The sequence below is a fragment of the Pipistrellus hanaki genome (genome assembly GCF_964339955.1).
Source record: "Pipistrellus hanaki genome assembly, chromosome: 4".
NCBI lineage: Eukaryota > Metazoa > Chordata > Mammalia > Chiroptera > Vespertilionidae > Pipistrellus > Pipistrellus hanaki.
Genome location: NC_140506.1, coordinates 52,800,949 through 52,820,323, shown reverse-complemented (window position 1 = coordinate 52,820,323; position 19,375 = coordinate 52,800,949). Strand labels below are relative to the sequence as shown.

General features: G+C 41.4%; 1 protein-coding gene across 1 annotated transcript in view; it reads left to right on the top strand.

The window, feature by feature from the left end:
• LOC311621098 (uncharacterized protein) overlaps positions 1–19,375 on the top strand; it is a gene marked incomplete at its 5' end in the record, with an annotated part of 112,364 nt that overhangs the window by 79,946 nt on the left and 13,043 nt on the right. The window contains one exon of the mRNA XM_084880850.1: positions 18,079–18,236. Within this exon, the coding sequence (XP_084736976.1) occupies positions 18,079–18,236 (158 nt within the window). The remainder of the gene's footprint in view (positions 1–18,078; positions 18,237–19,375) is intronic.

Here is a 19,375-nt window from a genome sequence, read left to right as displayed (position 1 = left end):
ATTTCTATTAATACCACCTTTATCAGGATCTTGTGATTATTACTCAAAGAGATCAACCAATGAACTTAAACATAAACAGAAATACAAATATCCAAGGAATAAAATAATGAAAACATTAGCCTTTGACATTTTGTCTTAATTAATTTTTCACTAAATTGACATGTAAAATTAGCAGATTACAACAAAACATTATAAAAGGACAAGCAAATGAAATTAGTATCACTGGGCCATATACTAGTAAATTTACCAATAAATAACAAGTTTCCAGAAATATTAAACAATACTTTCATATTTGCAAAGGTATATATTCTTATGGTGTCTATTGATTAAATAGCTAACACACCACATATTATATTCATTGTTACAAAGACAAATTTCAAAAGTACATTCAATTTTTATTATTCTCAGTATTATTTTCTATAAAGTAACTACAAATGCTGAATTCATGAATACTGAACCATTGCTCCTAGGAGAAACACAAGGCTAGGTTCCTGCAGGCCTCTGATCACAGCATTTCCATCAGCTAATCAATATATCATCTTGTTTTATATATAGGCTTCTTTTTAAATATACTTTAATATATTATTGATTCACTAACATTGGACTCACAGCTATAGCATTAGAACTCATGCTTGAATGAAGCTTATTTACATGCAGATATTTTCTCCACGAGGCACATCAGTCTTCTTGCACTTAGGAACACTAGCCAGCAATTCAACATTATCTTTGGAGACCATTTTAAATAGTGAAATTGCCAACCCAAAAGAACATAAAAATACAAAGAACATGGCACTAAATAGACCAGGAGAAGGGCATATGTTTACAAAATCAGAACTGAAATGAGAAGACAGAACATTGCTTTGTTTGGCCTCAGCTGACAACTCGATTTTTTTTTTAAACTTTACATGTGTCCATGAATGACCATGAAAGTGCTACATGTATTGATCTGGGGGTTATAAATAAATTTTAGGCCCTAACTGGTTTGGCTCAGTGGATAGAGCGGCAGCCTGTGGACTGAAGGGTCCCAGGTTCGATTCCAGTCAAGGGCATGTACCTTGGTTGCGGGCACATCCCCAGTAGGAAGTGTGCAGAGGCAGCTGATCAATGTTTCTCTCTCATCGATGTTTCTAACTTTCTATCCCTCTCTGTAAAAAAAAATCAATAAAATATCTTTAAATTTTTTAAATTTAAAAATAAATAAATTTTAACAAGCGGGTGAATTCACACATACAGAATCCATGAATAATGAGGACCTCTGTTACTTATAAAACTTATAATCCTAAATTATTAGAATAGGGAAGCAAAATATGAAAGATTATTCTTTTTTCAAGTCTTATTTAAAAAATGGAGGAAAGTATTATAATGAAAATGACAACTGACTCTTTTAAGAATTTTATTATGAACAAAATAGGACCGTTAAGCACTTAAAACTTTTAGTTACAACAATCCACTAAAATGGTTAACACTATTATGCCCATTTACAGATGAGGAAACTGAGGCTTAGAAATGAAAGAAGCCCTGACCAGTGTTGCTCAGTTGGTTGAGCATCATCCCATGAAGCAAAAGGTCACCAGCTCAATTCCCCATCAGGGCAATGCCTGGGTTTCAGGCTCTATCCCCAGTAAAAAGTGTGCAGGAGGCAGATTATTGATGATTCTCTTTCACGTCGATTCTTTCTTTCTTGTCTCCCTCTCCCTCCCTCTCTAAAAAAATAATAAATAAACAAATAAATAAATACATATATACATTAAAAAAATAAAAATAAAGACATAAAAGCATATTCCCCAAGCTCACCCAATTATTAATTGGCTGGGCTAGATGTAAGCTCAAAGGTCATAGTGTTCCTACAACTTTATGAAATATGGCTTCCCTAAATTTAGTTCTAGGTTCTCATTTTGAAATCAGTTAATAAACCTACCATAATGCCATTTTTTTTTTAGCTAGAATGTAGTTGCATTTTTAAAAGTTTTTCCTTTGTTCATGTTCTTGTAAACATTCTATCTAGTAAATTATTCATCTTAACCATGCACAGTCATTCTGTAGACATTCTTGTAAACTCTGAGGAACATAAAAGAGCCAAATGTAACCTTTCAGATAACACAATCCTGTTTTTCTTGTTTTTGTTCAGGAATACACTCTTTTGTACACAATCTTACAGTACTTTTCCTGGAAAGGTGGAAATGTGTTCTTTCAGGAACACAGATGGTAATGTTTGTCGCACCTTAAAAATACTGCTAACTCTTCCATATATTTTATTATAAATAATAGCGAATGGTGTCATTTTGCTTAACAAGTTTCAGTTATTTCTTACTATACACAGAACAAAGTAAAACTCCTCAGCCTGGCATTTAGAGTCCACAACATGAGTCCAACTTCTTCCATAGATGCTTACTCTGCTCCATCCAACCCATTTAATTTGATGCCACTTCAAACACCTTTTCCCTCCAATCATTCCTTCTACTTGGCTCTCTTACCTCCCAACACCTCTAGATGCAAAAATATAGCCCCCGCTATATGACCTCAGTGTTTTCGGGTCTCAATTAGTTTATTCCACCTCAGAGCTCCTCTATGTCCTTATCTTTAAGAAAGTGACTGCACATCATAGGTGCCCAAAATATGTTAGTCAAACTGAAATGAAAATGCCATGAATATCTACGACATAGGCATATCTGTTAGGACATCTGTTACAAAGACCAGCTGAGATACCATTGCTGACTCTTGCTGGGAAATAATTGAACTTTACAAAGGGAACAGACTAGCTCTGGGTATTTGGTAATCAATCAATAAATCAACACTTTAATATAGCTCTTTGATTTTGTTAGCATTCTCTACATCTTCCTTACTGCCTATACTACCCATAGATTTTGGTCATTCCAAATCTTGGGCTAGTGAGATCTAGAGTACATCAAGAACTCTCTTCTGATCTGTAAGGGAAGCAGGGATAAATTTCATTTATTATGCTCTTGGGAACATAAATTTGCCTACATCCTAGCAGTTAACTCAAAGTTTGAGAATGAAGAGTGACTAATATAAGGTGACCAGATGTCCCACTTTTGGCAGGACGGTCCCGATTTTTAGCAATTTGTCCTTCGTCCCACGGTGTTTTAAAAAAGTCCCGATTTTTGGAAAGAATGCACGACAAGCTAGGGAATGGCGGGAGAACGGGAAGGGAATATATGGTTTTCGGCGACCATGTGGCTATTTAGCCAGGATATGAGTTTTATATTATTTTTGTTAATTTTATAATGTTAAACTTTAATAATAACAAATAATTGTTGAGAACTAATTATGGAGAACTGCTTATCAAAGTTCGCATTGTTGATCAGTTGTTAGAATTCGACCACCATTGTTTGGACTTAATGAACAATGGCATTTTTTGGGATTGGCAACTATGAAAACATTTTGTAACTGTCTCTCAGACGATACACATCATACTGCGTGCTAGTAAGCTAGTTAAACAAGTGATGTCATTACAAATCAGCTATTCAGATAATTTAGGTAAGTAGTTTATTTATTTATTTCATAAGTACATAAATTTTCTTGAATTTAGCATAGTACTCGCATTATTTATATTTTATAGTGACGACAAAAAGTCTAGTGCCGGCCTTGAAAGTGAAATGACTATACATAATTTTTTTTAATTATATTTGTAAATTGTACTTAGGTTGACATTTAAAAAAATATATTAGAATACTATTTTTGCATTCTATGAAAATTTTTGTTGCTCCATATAGACCAAATTTTTAATCAAGAACAACCCCCCCACCTCCACCCCACCACCGTCAATGGTATCCCGCTTTACCAATGTTAAAATCTAGTCACCTTAGACTAATAGCACCTTCTCCATGAAGTGGGAAGATGATTCTGGATTATATAAGAGGGTCCAATGTCATTACAAGGATTCCTATTAGAGGGAGGCAGGAGAGTCAGACTCAGTAATGCAGACGTGACAAAGGAAGCAGAGGTCAAAAGAGTGAGGTGCCACCAGGCTAGGAACACAAGCAGCCTCTAAAGCTGGGGCAGTGAGGAAGCCATTCTCCCCTACACCCTCTCACAGGAAGGCAGCCCTGCCAACACCCCGATTTCAGCCCAGCAAGCATGGTTTCCGACTTGGGGCCTCCAGAACTATAGGAGAATAAATTTATGTCATGTTAAGCCACTAAGTTTGTGGCAACTTATTGCAGCAGCAATGGAAAACTAATACAATGCCATGGCTTCTGAGTGGAGAATGTCTTGGAGGGGAATCAAAGATGGAACTGGGAGGCCAGCTGAGATGCTATTACAACAATCCAGACAAAGTAGGTCTGTCCAAGTGGAATGGTGGCTGCATAGACCTGAGACAAGGAGACCAACTGGGGCTATATTTTGGAGGTAAGGCTGACAGGACTGGCCAAATTCCCATAGTTTCTAAACCATTCTTTGTTTTGGCAGAAGCTGGAACCCCTGGGTACTATTTGGCATGCTAGAGTCATCAGTCTTAGAAAGTAAGTGCTGCTTTACTAGGCGACTGATTTGACAAATAAATAATTTACCTACCACCGGAAACATCCATCCAGTGGGGGAAAACACACACACACACACACACACACACACACACACACACACAGAGCTCACAGCCCGGGCTAAACAAGTTTCAAGGTAAACATTGGATTCTGTACTGTCATAAGGAATGGAAAAGCAAGGTCAGAGATAGCAGCAGGCACAGAAGTAGATGCCTTCAAGGGGAAACTGCCGTGGTCTAATTCCAGGCTCTGCAGAATTTCCTCTTTACAAGAAGTAAGAAAAATTCTTTTCTCCACCATGGAAAAGAGAAGGAAAGCTATGGCCATTTCACCCCAGTGCTACTTGCCAGGCCTCCAGTCCATGCCTCCTGAGGGCCAGGACCCCACATGGCTGATTGCAGTGAGGCATTCCTACAGGCAGAATTCCAAGCGTGGCCTCTGCCCGCAGTCCTCTCGCTGCAGCCCAGGGCTGTCGAAAACGCTGGCTTGAGCACTGAAGGCCTGGGGAATGGGACATCCCACAGGAGACCAGCAGTACTGCCCTGTCATACAATACATGGTCATCTCGGGGAGAAGACTAACAGAAGCTCTCACTCCACCAAGCCACCAGGACTTTTTGCGTGCAGGATTTCCCTAAAATCACCTCGCCAGACCAGCCCCACCACCCACATCATCACACCTTTTCCTGTCAGCACCCAGTTCATCTCAGCTTCCCGAGGACGCAGTTGACCCAGCAGACAGGTCTCAGAGCTACAGCATGACTCTTGCTTACCCCACAGCCTGCATCGTTGTGTGTTGTCCTGTGTGGGCCATGCACTGCCCTTTCCTCCAACACACTCTCTCTGAACGTCTAACTCTCCCTAGAAATGAAACCACTTTCATCACAACACAGAGGCGCCCGTCCCAGGCTTTGCACTGTTGAGGGAGCCTCCTCATTACCACGTTAGTGGCAGGATTGCCAGTGCTGCTCCCTGAGGCTCAGCGTTTCCTGCTTGGAGCTCTTCTCCATAAGGGAAGGGGGAGTGCAAACAAGATTCAGAACACTGCACACACTCTCTCCCTGCCTGGCTCCAAACCCCCCAGCCTCATGCAGAATTGTCCTGTCCTCCAGCGTTTGGAGATCATTTGCAGCTCCAGTCTCTTTTTTTATTGTTTGTTTGTTTGTTTGTTTGTTTGTTTTATTGATTAAGGTAATACATATGTGTCCTTAACCTCCCATTGCCCCCCCCCACCTTCCCCCTACATGCTCTTACCCCCTGGTGTCCATGTCCATTGGTTAGGCTTATATGCATGCATACAAGTCCTTTGGTTGATCTCTCCCCTTTACCCCCACCCTCCCCTGTCTTCCCTCTGAGGTTTGACAGTCTGATCCATGTTCCTCTGTCTCTGAATCTGTTTTTGTTCATCAGTTTATGTTGTTCATTATAATCCACAAATGAGTGAGATCATATGATATCTATCTTTCTCTGACTTGCTTATTTCACTTAGCATAATGCTCTCCAGCTCCATCTACCGTAGGCTGTTGCAAATGGTAGGAGTTCCTTTTTACAGCAGCGTAGTATTCGATTGTATAGATGTATCTCCGGTTAGGGTTTAATCTCTAGCATTTATGGGAAACTCATACAACTTCACAAAAGGAAGATAAACAACCCAATAAAAAAAAATGGGCAACAGGCCTAAATAGATACTTTTTGAAAGAGGGTATAAGGAAGGCCAAACATATGAAAATATGCTCAAAGTCACTAATTGTCCGAGAGATGCAAATCAAAATGGCGATGAGGTACCATCTCACACCTGCTAGAATGGCTATCATTAACATATCAACAAATGACAAATGCTGGCAAGGATGTGGAGAAAAAGGAACCCTCATGCACTGCTGGTGGGAATGCAGGCTGGTGCAGCCACTGTGGAGAACAGAATGAAGTTTTCTCAAAAATCTAAAAACAGAACTCCCATTTGACCCACTGATCCCACTTCTAGGAATATATCCCAAGAAACCAGAAACACCGATCAGAAAGGATATATGCACCCCTATGTTCATAGCAGCACAATTTACCATTGCTAAGATTTGGAAACAGTCCAAGTGCCCATCAGCAGATGAGTGGATTAGAAAACTGCTGATGTTACATCTACACAGTGAAATACAGCTCCAGTCTCTTATCCTAGAGCTTATGCAGCCTCATCTCAACCTGACTGAGCTTGTCACAGGCCTAGTGTTCTTACTCAAGACAACCAGAACAGATCACTCTACCATTTTTTAATGCAACCATTTTGATTTAATGCTCCCATTTCCTCCCCAAATCTCTCCCTCTCTGGATTAATACCTCACTTTGCCTTTCCACATCCCCTAGATTCCCAAAATGATTTATGGACATCTCCATTTTCATTGATAAGGAAAAGCAAAGTGCTTTGCTGAAAGATTAACACAGATGCCAGGTGCTCATAGGAAGGTGCCCTCCAGCTCTGGTCCCTCGCCTCAGAGCCAAACCTCTTTCCTGGTCTCTATTTTGGGAAGCTTTTTATCTTGCAGGCCACAAAGGCAGCCCGCTCCCCAAAGAGAACGGCTCTGTGAAGAACACAGAGGTCACACTGGATACTGTGCTGCCAGTTGATTACGCCCTTTTCCAAGTCCGTCCTTGGTGCAGACGCGGTGAATGCCTGTGATTCTCGTTCCGGCAATTAGGTTTTGATCTCTCTCAGGCTTAATGCTGTGTCCAGTTGTTCTGAAAGAGAAAAGAAATGCTCTCTGCCTTTGCACCATTTATTTTTATATCTGCATTCAATGAAGACTTATTGAAGCCGGGGTTTCTCTCCAGCATTGTGAAGGATAAGAATGAATCATTCCCCACCTTCAAGAAGCTAGTAGCATAGATGAGAGAAAACGTGCAACCAGTATATGACATACAATGTACTCTAGTATTTGAGGGAGAGAAAGGGCCTTTCCTTTATTCAACAGACAAATGCTGAGCATGGTTTAAGGCAGGAGGGTATGGAAGTGAAGAAGCCAAAAGAGGTCTTTCCCTTCATGGGGAGAGATGGTCATTAAACCCATTTAAAAAATTAAATACACAAAGTTAATTTAAAAAGTGACCAATACAATTATTACAAGAGGAATGGGATAGGGTGGGATGGAGGTCGGCTTAGAGCAGGTATTCGGGCAGACCTACCTGGAAGGCAAGCTTCATCCTAAAAGACGAGCCGGTCCCCTGTACCAGGCCTAGGAAACAACAGGTCTGAGGAGGGAACAGGTGCCAAGACCAGGAGGTGGGCATGGCGGGGGCTTCAGGAGAGAAGTTAAAATGGCGTTTTACAAGCACAATGGCACCAGCAAAGACACAGAGCTGGGAAAGCGTGAACTAACTGCATTCAGTTGGCAGCAAGCATGGATTTGAACCAAGGTATGGAGAATCCTGAAGGCAGGGGCGGCTAGACTATTTACCCCCAGACCACGCCGTGTTTGTGAGCAGGAGCACATGCAGTCAGAGCGCACACAGTCTCTGGCTGGATAAGAATGTGCTTTAGGAAGATTTCCCTGGCCTTAGTGGGAACTAGCCTTGCCTTTGGCAAACAAATAGCCCTCTGTGCTTCTGTTGACGCTTCCTATTTCCTGATAAATATCCATCTTCATGCCCAGATTTCTTGTGAGAGGCTGGGCTATAAAATAGTTTTAGGTGCGCTGGCAATATAATTTGTGGGGCCCGGTGCAAAATGAAAATGCCGGCCCTTTGTTTAAAATGCAGTTTAAAAGCTTTCCCCTTTCTCCGGCCATCTCCGTCATGGCTTGTCATGGGGTTTTGTGTCTGTTACTTAATACACAGTAACTCCCTCAGGATGTTCATGGGGACAAGTGCAGCTGGTCACAGGCACCCAACGCCCCACCCTCATCCCCAGCCCCACCCCCACCCCCTGCACCCTCTGGAACCCACACCAGCGCCCGGCAGCAGGGGAAGGAAGCCGTGTCACTGAGTGGGACACCACACCCTGACCGCAGAACAGACATAAAAGTGGAACCACACAGGATCCAAGGCTCCCCACCCCCAGGCACATGCTCCATTGTCCTCCTATGTCACATACGACACACAACTCAAAGGTACAATCATGAAGAATTTCACAATGCGGATTACGAAAGCCCCCTTCTGCTTATGGGGCTTTGGTGCACGTGAAGCCCACCCTGGTTTGAGGCCTGATGAGAAGGTAACTGCATCTCAACATGGATTTTTTTTGCCCCTAGAATTTAAACTCAGTGAGCTACTGTCCATCAAAAACAAACACGCTTCCCTCGTTCTGCAGGATGTTGCCACTGGGAGCACTGAGTGAAGAGTACATAGGACCTGTCTATATTTTTTTTTTCAACTCCCTGTGAATCTACAATTATTTGAAAATAAAGGTTATGTATGCAAAGCCCTCACACATGCGCTATTTTGCTGAAGGCAATAAGAAGAGAAAGAGGGATAAAACGAAGGAGGAAATCGAAGAACAAGATTGAGAGGATGAAATTAAAGCCACTTAGTGGTACTCAGCCGGACATCACTAATTATCTTGCAACCTTAGCTGGACATGCAGACCTTGTCCTTGAGCTGGGAAGGGATAAAAGGGCAGTGGTCAGGCTCACATTTCCAAAGGTGAGGGTCCAACCAGCTTGTTTCTGCCCACACTCCCCTTTCAGCCTGCTCAAATCCATCCGATGGCCGTTCACTGATTGCTCACTGTGTGTGAGGAATGCACCACACTGCCCTGTGCCCTTTGGGATGACAAGATGAGACAACTGCACTTTATGCAAAGAATGTTTTCTCCAGAACGGATGGAATCTGAGAAGAATGTGGACAGAATGGCAGGTACTTCTAGTTATCAGGTAAAGAAGTGCTGCCTTGTGGCCATAAAGTAAAAAGAATTCTTTTGGCCCATATGTTTTGAAATTCTTGTTCATTTTTTAAATTTAATTTGGGAGTTTATCTGATTTTGTGCCAATGTTTGCATAATGTGATTGCAAATTTGCATAATTCAAATTGTCATAAAAGGACCTGCACATTTCCTAAAGGCATACTATTGGAATTAAACTAACATATATAGAGCATCTAACGCAACCTTGGAAACAAACAGGCAGAAAATTAAAGGTAGTCATTCTTATTGTTGTTATAGTCAATAATATTCCCAATAAATCACAGTCTCTAATCCTGAAGAATAGTATCTCTAGGCTCTGAAGTTGGAACTTTTTTTTTTTTTATCAGTATGAGTAGATAAAAGTAGAGCACATGGAGTTAAAACATTTCAGAGGAAAATACCGTTTAGCATTGAGGTTCTAAGTGTTTTTCCACTGAAGGGAAAATTAATACCTAGTTAATTCTTTTGCTTCTGTGCAAATGAGGAATGGAATAACATATCAAACCTACACACCATCCCAAAGCTTTCATCTAATCAGTGATTAGGATACATCTCCCATGATGTTATTTTTCTTTGTCCTCACCATGGGGGAAGATCAATGAGGCCTCTGAATTAAAGGCAAGCAGTGGTAGAAGCATTCTGCAAGGTCATCTCTGAACAGCTAGTGAGTCAGGTGCACCCGGAGCAGCAGAGCAGGGCCATCGCACCAGCATTCAGGGCCCCAGCACCATCCTTATGCAATCCAATGGCAGGCGTCCCTTTGGCTCTGGCCACTGTCATCTGTCCCACGTGGCGTGTCCTCCAGAGCCAGTCTTTTATCTTGGTGAGACCTTGAACATCAAAAGAGACCCAACATCTCCTGACAAGTAGCCTTCACACAATCCCAGGGACAGGGAGATTTTTTATGAACACAACTAGGGAGACTTATCTCTGGAGAGGTCATGTCATTGCTGTGGAGAAATACAGCAAAACAGCAGAAACATATTCCTGAACTGGTGCTGGATTCCGGCACTCTGGGCTCCTTAATAACTGTCTACCTACCTGAGTACTTCCTCTGGATCCAGCACCATCTTAGCTACTATCTGGGAAAAACGCAACGTCTGCTCAGATGGAGCTTGTCTGTACCCTGGTCCATCAGACCTACACAAAATAATCCATCTAACAATAGACTGAAAGCACCTTTTCTGCATCTCAGAGGCTGGGACCCAGGCTTCAACCCTGTGAACTTGCAACCTGGATGGACCTGGGCAATGGGGATAAATAACAGCCCTGACCTCCCAAGGTGAAGGTAAACATGATATGCCTTTATGAAATAAACCTTATTTCCTAGAGACAGTCTCGTGTTGTGGTTAGGTAAACCTTGGCTCACATCCTGACTTTACCACCTATTAGCTGCATTTCCTTGGTCAAATTACTTAACCTTATGTGCGGCACTCCCTCCCCTCCCCCACCACTGCTTCCTTGTTTGCAGAATGGAGATAATGTCACTCTCATGGTGAGATCATTTTATAAGCATGCCCAAATCAACAAGGAGTATTAAGACCTCTTTCTGGAGATGTAGAATCAGGATTAATTTTCACTCAAGACAAAGGCTAGATGAAATTCAGAAATCACCTACACTATATTTAGCTGTTTGCTGATGGAATTTCTTTTCTTTTTTTCAAAGGTCTGAGTCATTCAGTTTTCTTGAGGTTAGTCAGAAGAGGGTTTGCTAAAAACGTCCAGTAAATCTATGGACATGACACAGCAACTACTAAAGAGGATTAGGTTTTCTGACCCTTTCTCTCACCTCCCTGAGGTTTCACTGTGGCTCACAGGATGGGTTATCTCACTGGAGGCAGGTTCAGAAGAAAGGCTTTTTATCATTTACTAGAAAGACTAACCCAGCGGGCAGCTATGCTTTTCAGATGCACAGAGAGATTTCTCACAGGAGCATGACACATACGTCCTCTCCCTCATTTGTACCTGTCATTTATCTTCTAAAAAGGGTGTGCCCTGACCTCATAATGTCTTACTTAAGAACAAGAGACTATAGTCCCACTTTGCTAATTTCATTTGGTTCCAAAGAAAAATAAGAATTTTTTTTTTTGTTAAATGGTGACTCTTGGGGGAGCACCTAGGCCCATAAATAGAGCATTTGAGGCGGTATCTCCCACAGGAGATGATTAAAAGTGCACACCACGGTTCGGTGTGCATAAGAACTCAATCTCAATAAATATTAGGGGGAAAAACACACAAGAATCACAGGAACCAGGAAGACCAGTCCTCCTGCTGTGTCTCTCCAGTGCTCTGTGCTGGCGAAGGGGAAACATTTAGAAGTCCCAGTTCTCTTCTCACAAATCAGGCAACGAAGCATAAGTTAGGGGCAGAGAGGCAACATGTTGGCAGTGGCACCACGGGCAGTGAAGTGGGAGCAGCCCTGTGTGGATGGTATCGGATCAGGATTTTACTGGTCTCCAGAAGCTCAGCCAGGAGGCTGCTGGAGCGATAAAGGCATGAGATGCCAAGGTCTCAGAGCAAGGTGATGTTAGGAGGAATGAACTAGAAGGTGGAGTGAGATATTTCAAAGGTGAAACAAAATTCTTCTCAGGTTAATCACCCTGTCATAGTCCATTCAGGTTGCTTAACAAAAATATCGTAGATATGGTGATATTTATTTTTCAGTTCTGGAGACTAGGAAGTCCAACATCAAGGCTCTGGCAGGTTTGGTGTCTGAGTCATAGGTTTTCCCATTCATGAAGATTCAACCCTCAGGACCTAATCACCTCTCAATGTCCCTGCCTTCCAATACCATTACAGTGAGTGTTGGGATTTCAATATATGGCTCAGGAGAAGGTGGCAGGGGGAGGGGGGAGTGGGCGAGGTGGGGAGGCACGCAAAAACTTTAGTCTATAACACATCCCAAATTTTTAAAAGTAGAAAAGTGAGGAATCTGCAAAGAGCTTAGAGACAGCCACTTTTCCTCTTCTTGGAAGTGCCAGGTACGCTGTCATGTGTGCAGATAAACATCTGAATGTACTGAGAGCAAAACACTGCCCTCAGGAGAAACAAGCCAGTCAAAGGACCATGAGTAAGAATTCACCCACAAATCAACAACACAGTGAGTGCAGAGGGAAATCTTGTAGGACAAACATTCAATGGCCAGGCTTAAGATGTAGAATGTCTTGATGTTACAGTTCACCTGGTAACTTTTTACAACTTGGAACTAGGTTATAAGTATGACTCAGACTTAATACTTCACAGTCCTCCTATTGTGATGAGAGTATCGGGTGGTAGTTGTTGTACTCTAAGGGACAGTTTAGGAGCCAAGGAAAATGGTGACAAATGAGACATGTGATTGAGAAGGAAGTGGCTCGTCAAAGCTGCAGCACCTGGGCAGCACCGACCTGCGTCCCTAGCAACCCTCCACTCGGCTGCCTCTCCAGCAGGAAGCCTGTCTATGCCCACGAGCTCCTCTGGCCTCAGAGCTGCCTGTGCTTCCTGGTGCCCAGTCTCCCCGGAGCCAGGAGACAACGCGGTGCTGCCAGCATGCATTTATCACTCCTCAAAACTGGGTCCACCAGTCCAGGCAAACGGAAAAGAAAAGCACCACCTCTGAGTTTGCAGCCGGTACCTCTGCTGATGCCACGGAGCCAGGCAGCGTTAGAAGCGCAGGGAAAGAGCAGTGGTGCCTTCACACTGGAGGGGCGCTGCGATTGGGCGGTAATGAAATTGCCATCGTCTCAATTTCGTGATGAAAGCGAAGGGAGTGATATGAAATCCACGAAGCTCTGGTGGGGAACATCTGCCACCTACAAACATGCATCTGACTTGCATGCTCGCTTTACTTTCTGTTCTCTACTCTTCATCCATCCTTTCTTGCCTACACGGAGGGAAGAAAAGAAAGCATCTATAATAATAAAAGCATAATATACTAATTAGACTGAACAGCCGTATGACCTTCCGGACGACCTTCCAGACGAAGCCAAGGTTGCAAGGGCCGAAACCCTCGCACAAATTTTGTGCATCAGGCCTCTGGACCAATATAAACAAACACATGCTTACATAGATACATGTAATAATTGTGAGTGATGTAGTGAGGGGCTCACAGTGCCCAGAGTCAAGACTTTTATTTAATTACAGGACGAAGATAGCAGAATCACTAGAGGGAAAAAGCACTCTTGTATCTTTCCCTCCTTCTTGGCTTTGCTGCTCTCCTGATCCTGTCAGCCAAGACACGGACGGAGGCCATCCTCTCGTAGCTATCAAGGAGTGTGGTTGTTCATCACCAGTGGGGAAGGTGCTTCCAGACTGCTGCCTAGCGATAAAGGGCCCCGGCATCATTAATAAGGCTCCAAGAGACACTCATGCTTCAATTTTGCTTCAACCTACCAGCTTTAAATATAGCACTCTAGCTGTATAAGTCATGCACGCTTTCATGTGATACGTTGCTTTAGGACATGTTTTCTTGTCCTCTAAATTTATCTTGGCTCTGGCTTCCCCTCTGCGATTTAGCTATTTTTCATGGCTAAAGATGCCCTTTTTCCTCCTCTCTAGTTTGTGGATTTTCCTGACTGTGCCTTGAGATAAAAGGAAATATGTTGGTATAGCTTCCCAGCCTTTTGTCTTTCTTAGACAAAGAGGCCTAACACTAATAATCAAAAAATAAAAAAAATAAATCTAGCATGTTCAAACCAAAACTTTGACCAAAGCAAATGAACTCAAAAACATCTGTAGGGAATTTTGTCTTACCAGAGAGCCCAAGTTGCAGACAGACACAAATGTCCTTGTCTATTTTTCTTCATAAGAAATAATTTAAAGTAGAAGTGGATTCACTCTGGGCCGGGTCTTTGTCATTCCTATTGTTTACTGTTTCCCTTTGCTGAGCAGTGTGACATTTGGGATTACTGCTGTAGAAATGATAGACAATGTCAACATTATCCTGGGCCATCTGGCATAAGCAGCCTAAGTTCCTTTATTCTCCGTGGATAGCTTCTGGACTTCCCTGAGCAAATCCCGTCACCATCCTTGCTGTTTTAATCAATCAGGCATGCATAAAGCAGCTGGATCTCTGACTTAACTCAGAAATTTTTTTTTTTTAAATGGAGCTAGAGCCTTTTCACATCTTGGAAAGGAGAATATGAAGTTCTGGGAAACCCATACCTACAAAAGTGAGACTTTTGGCATAGCCAGAGGAGCAGAATCAAACAGACCCTATTTAAGAATCATTGCCAAACTGAAGGACTGAGTTTTCCTTATGGGAAGAGTTGAAAACCCCAAGGGCACAGTCGCAACATAGAAAAGGGATCCTAGGTGTTCTTTTATCCCTTGAAAACATTTGATTGGGAACCATGGAACCACAGTCCAAGTAGCATTGGATTAGACTGAATAGAGAACTTTTTCCAAACTCTGTGTCTCCACAGGATTGGAGCGTGGAGGTGCTTGGGCTGGTGAAACCCAAGGAAAGAGTCAGATGAGTAAGCATAGCTGCAGGAGCACCCACCTCCCACACAGGCTGTGCCCATGGTTTTCATTGCAGCTCTTTCCAGGGCCACAGTAGGCTTGTAATCGTGGGCAGAGAGGCAGCAGGTAAGATTAGTGACAATGGGATCTGGGCCAGGATAGAGACCATTTCAGACAAATAGCCTCGTTTTCCATCTAGTCTGTTCACCAATCATTCATTCTCCCCACACTGCTGCAATTGGAGCAGAGGGAAAAGAGCCTCCAGTGTGTGTCATATGCCATTTGAGTGTACTCTCTTGCATGTTCTAACAGCAAAGGATGTGAGAGAACGTGGTACCCTGTTTTCCCAAAAATAAGACAGTGTCTTATATTAATTTTTGCTCCCAAAGATGTGCTAGGTCTTATTTTCAGGGGATGTCTTATTTTTTCATGAAGAAGAATACGGTACACATTTATTATTAAATGAAAATAAAGGAAATTTATTATCTGTATATGGTACGGTAGTACGGTAGTTGTCAACACAAACCAGACAAACTGGAAATCCTAGAGTATCAAGAATTTACTCATTTATTCAATGACAATCATGTCATCATCTTCTGGAACATCATCATAACAATCCAGTTTTTGAATTTCCTGGTGATTTTCTTATGACTCTATTTCTTTCAGAATCAGTGGACCAAATCTCTCATGTTAGCAATAGCATTCTGAGACAGAGCCTAGGGGGGCCTTATTTTCGGAGGATGCCTTATATTTCACTCAGAAGGAAATCTGTAAGTAGGTCTTATTTTTGGAGGATGTCTTATTTTCGGGGAAACACGGTAGTTCCAAAGTGACCTCAGAGGGCTGACTCTGAGACATCAATATATGATATTATCTTATCTGCATAATGGACCCAAACAAAAGCAGACCCAGTGAATATTTGCTTGTAGCAAGTGAGCAGAAGAAAATATAATCTCCAGGATTTACTTATGCTTCCCTTCTCTCACTCATTTTTCTTTATTTGTTTAAGATGCTCTTGGGGAAATTATATAAATAATTAACCATGATTTATAGCCATCTAAACTCTTTTTCCTTACTAAAGCTAATGAAAATATATTCTTCTGCTTTCTAACTTCATAGTACCAGCCATATGCAATTATTACAAGATGTGCTAACTTTCTAATATTTACTAAAACTGAACAAAATTTCAGATTTCTGTCGCTATCAAAGAAAACCTGATGACTTCAGGAAATACTCTGTCTTTAAATGTTGACTACCCAGTGTTCAGGTGCTGACTCTAAGAGTCAGCAGTCTCTCAAATTGCAGTGGCCCAAGAAGGCAGACATGTGAGAGAAGTAGTGTGGAGGACAGAGCCAAAAGACCCAGTTTCTTTCTCTAGAAAATGGTGTAACATTAGCTTTCTACTTTCGAGAGTAGTTGCAAAGAATACAAATATAGAATCCATGAAAATATTTTATAAATTGAAGAACCATACAACTATGATATATTACCTTTAGAGGAAGAATATCTTTGTATCCTTTCACCCATGAGTTGCAAGACATATTTGCATGTGTGTACACGCACACACACATGTATTTACATACACATGTAGGTATATACACACATACACATGCATGTGTATACAGGCACACAAACATGATTATGCATTTTTTGGTGGGGTGTCCATAGTTTTCATCAGCATCTCAAAGGGACTCGTTTTCGAAAATTGGTTAACAACCTCTGCGACAAATGGGGTTTCGCATTATCAGTCATTAGAAATGAGCAAATTAAAACCACTAGGAGATACCATTACATACCCAGGAGGACAGCTGTTACCAAAAAGACAAGCAATACAGAGTGTTGGTGAGAGTGTGAAGAAGCCGGGCCACTCATACACTGCTGGTGGGAATGTAAAGTGGCACAGTCCCTGTGGAAAACAGCTTGCCAGTTTTCTATGAAGTGAAAGCTGAACCTACCATGTGGCCCCGCAATTTCACTCTTAGTGATCTACCAAAGAGAATGAAAGCATATGCCTACACAAAGAGCTGCACACACATGTTCTTAGCATCATTATTTAAAATGGACAAAAACTGGAGAGAGAAGTCCCCATAAAGTTGTGAAGGGATAAAGTAAATGAGGCATAACCATATAACAGAATACAGAGTGGGGCAAAAGTAGGTTTACAGTGGTGAGTGCATGAAATAGTTTATTCTTGTGTTATTATTTATTAATTATTGTATTCTTTTCCAAACAAATAACTGTAAACCTACTTTTGCCACAGTTGTATAGTTCAGCAAAAGATGTGAAATACTAGCAAGTGCTACAATATGAATGAGGCTTAAAAACATTACACTAAGGGAAAGCAGCCAGTCAAAAAACCACATAGTATATGATTTTACTTCTATGAAATGTCCAGAAATGGCACATCTATAGAGACAAAGAGCAGATCTGTGATTTCCTGTGATTGGAGGGGCAAGAGTAGCAATTGAATGCACATTGGCTCAAAGAAAATGTAGTGGTTGATAGGAAAGTTCTAAATCTACATTGTGACAATGGTTTCAGGACTCTATAAATTTATTTAAAAATCACTGAATGGTACCTGTACATGAATGACTATGGCATGTAAAATATACCTCAATATATTTTATAGCTGTTTTTAAAAAGAGGGATAAATAATGGAGAAGATGTTTTGAAATAATATAAATAACAAAATATCTGTAAAATGATTTAGTCTTGCAAACATATCATGGTATTCTAAACTATTGTCATTTAAAGAAAAGTATTCTTTATTCTCTCTATACTGCAATTTTCTCATCTGTAAAACAGAGATAATAAATGTAACTACCTCCTAAGCATTTGTGAAGACAAACCAATTGATATATGTGAAGTATTTAGAAGCGGTCCTGACACACGAGCATGAAATACATGTTAATTAGACACAAACTAGAGATCTCGTGTCGCTACCAATCACATATACTTTTTAATGTCAATTTATTTGATGTTCTTTTTTCTGATACTTTCAGAGATGGCATAGGTAAGAAGCATATTAATAGATGCTCTTCAGAAGGGATGTGGGAAAATATCCTCACTAGAAATTTGGAGTACCATGGAGTGTATCATGGAAGACATAATCTACAAAAACTCATTTTGTTTTTATTTTTATTCCAGAAGAAGCAATCAATTCAAAGAATAACTGGAGTCCTTTCCTCTCTCATTCTCTCCCTTATCTGCTAGTTGCAGCACCCATGCTGACCCTCTTCCGTATCACTTGCAGGATGAAGGGAAGTGCCCCCCTCTAGAGGTAATAAAATTGGAAGGCGCAGAAGTCGACATGGACAGCAGTTTAGGAAAACCATTTGTGTTTAACTGTGTGCCTCAGCCTGGAAATAGAACTTTTTGCCTCTGTGCAACCTCCAACCAAGAAATGAAAAGGTAATTCGTTCATCTTTTATCTCACCGGATTCACTGGAGGGGGGTGCTTCTTCAACAGCAGTCTTTTAGATTATTGGGATTGGAACAGCAAATTCATAGCAGGAGTCAGTAAAGTATCTGTTTTTTAGGTGTGAGAAGTCTGGTCCTTTACTATCCCCTCAGGTTTTTCTGACAGAATTTCTAATGAAGAGAAGTATCTTCTCCTGACGTACTTACTTTGGATCTCCACATTCTCCTAAAAAACTCAATAATGCCACAGTTCATATATAGCTTCCCCAAAAGTTACTGAATTTATTTATTTTAAGCTAATTCAGTGGGTAATCCCAGGCATAAAAGTGATGTGGTGTGGCTATAACTTAACACACTACAGTGAGGTGAGCAACATAAATAATAGTAATGTGGCTTGATGAGGAATGAATCCAGTTGGCACTTGTCAGCATACCACCCAATCAGAGGGTAGACGTGCTCAGAGGTAACCTATAAACTCCATTCATTTGGAGACTTAGGATCATTATTCAGTGTATCACCCTGAGGGAATGGAGGTCATTGGTCAGTCCAATGAAACAAAAGGAGGTTTACAGTTGTTCATATGGAAAATAATATAATAATTAATAAATAATAATATAAGAATAAACTGTTTTGCGTACTCACAACTGTAAACCTACTTTTGCCTGCCCCCTGCACTTATTGGAGAGCATTAATGTGTATAAGACTGCTTTAAGGGCTGAAACCGGTTTGGCTCAGTGGTAGAGCATTGGTCTGCAGACTGAAAGGTCCCAGATTCAATTCCAGTCAAGGGCATGTACATTGGTTGTGGGCACATCCCTGGTGGGGGGTGTACAGGAGGCAGCTGGTCGATCTCTCATCGACATTTTTAGCTCTCTATCTCTCTTCCTTCCTCTCTGTAAAAAAACAATAATATATTTATATATTTTTTAAAAGACTGCTTTAAGGTTTCTAGGACTATTAGTATGACGAAGCCTTCAGAAAGCTCTCAACTAACAATATAGGGCGTTTATTCCAATATTTTTAATTCAAAGTAGAAATTGAGAAGTGCTACAGAAGACAAGGTGGCACAGGAATTGAGGGGAGGAGAGAAGGTCTCTGGGGAAGGGCTGAGGGAGGAGTTTATGAAGGGT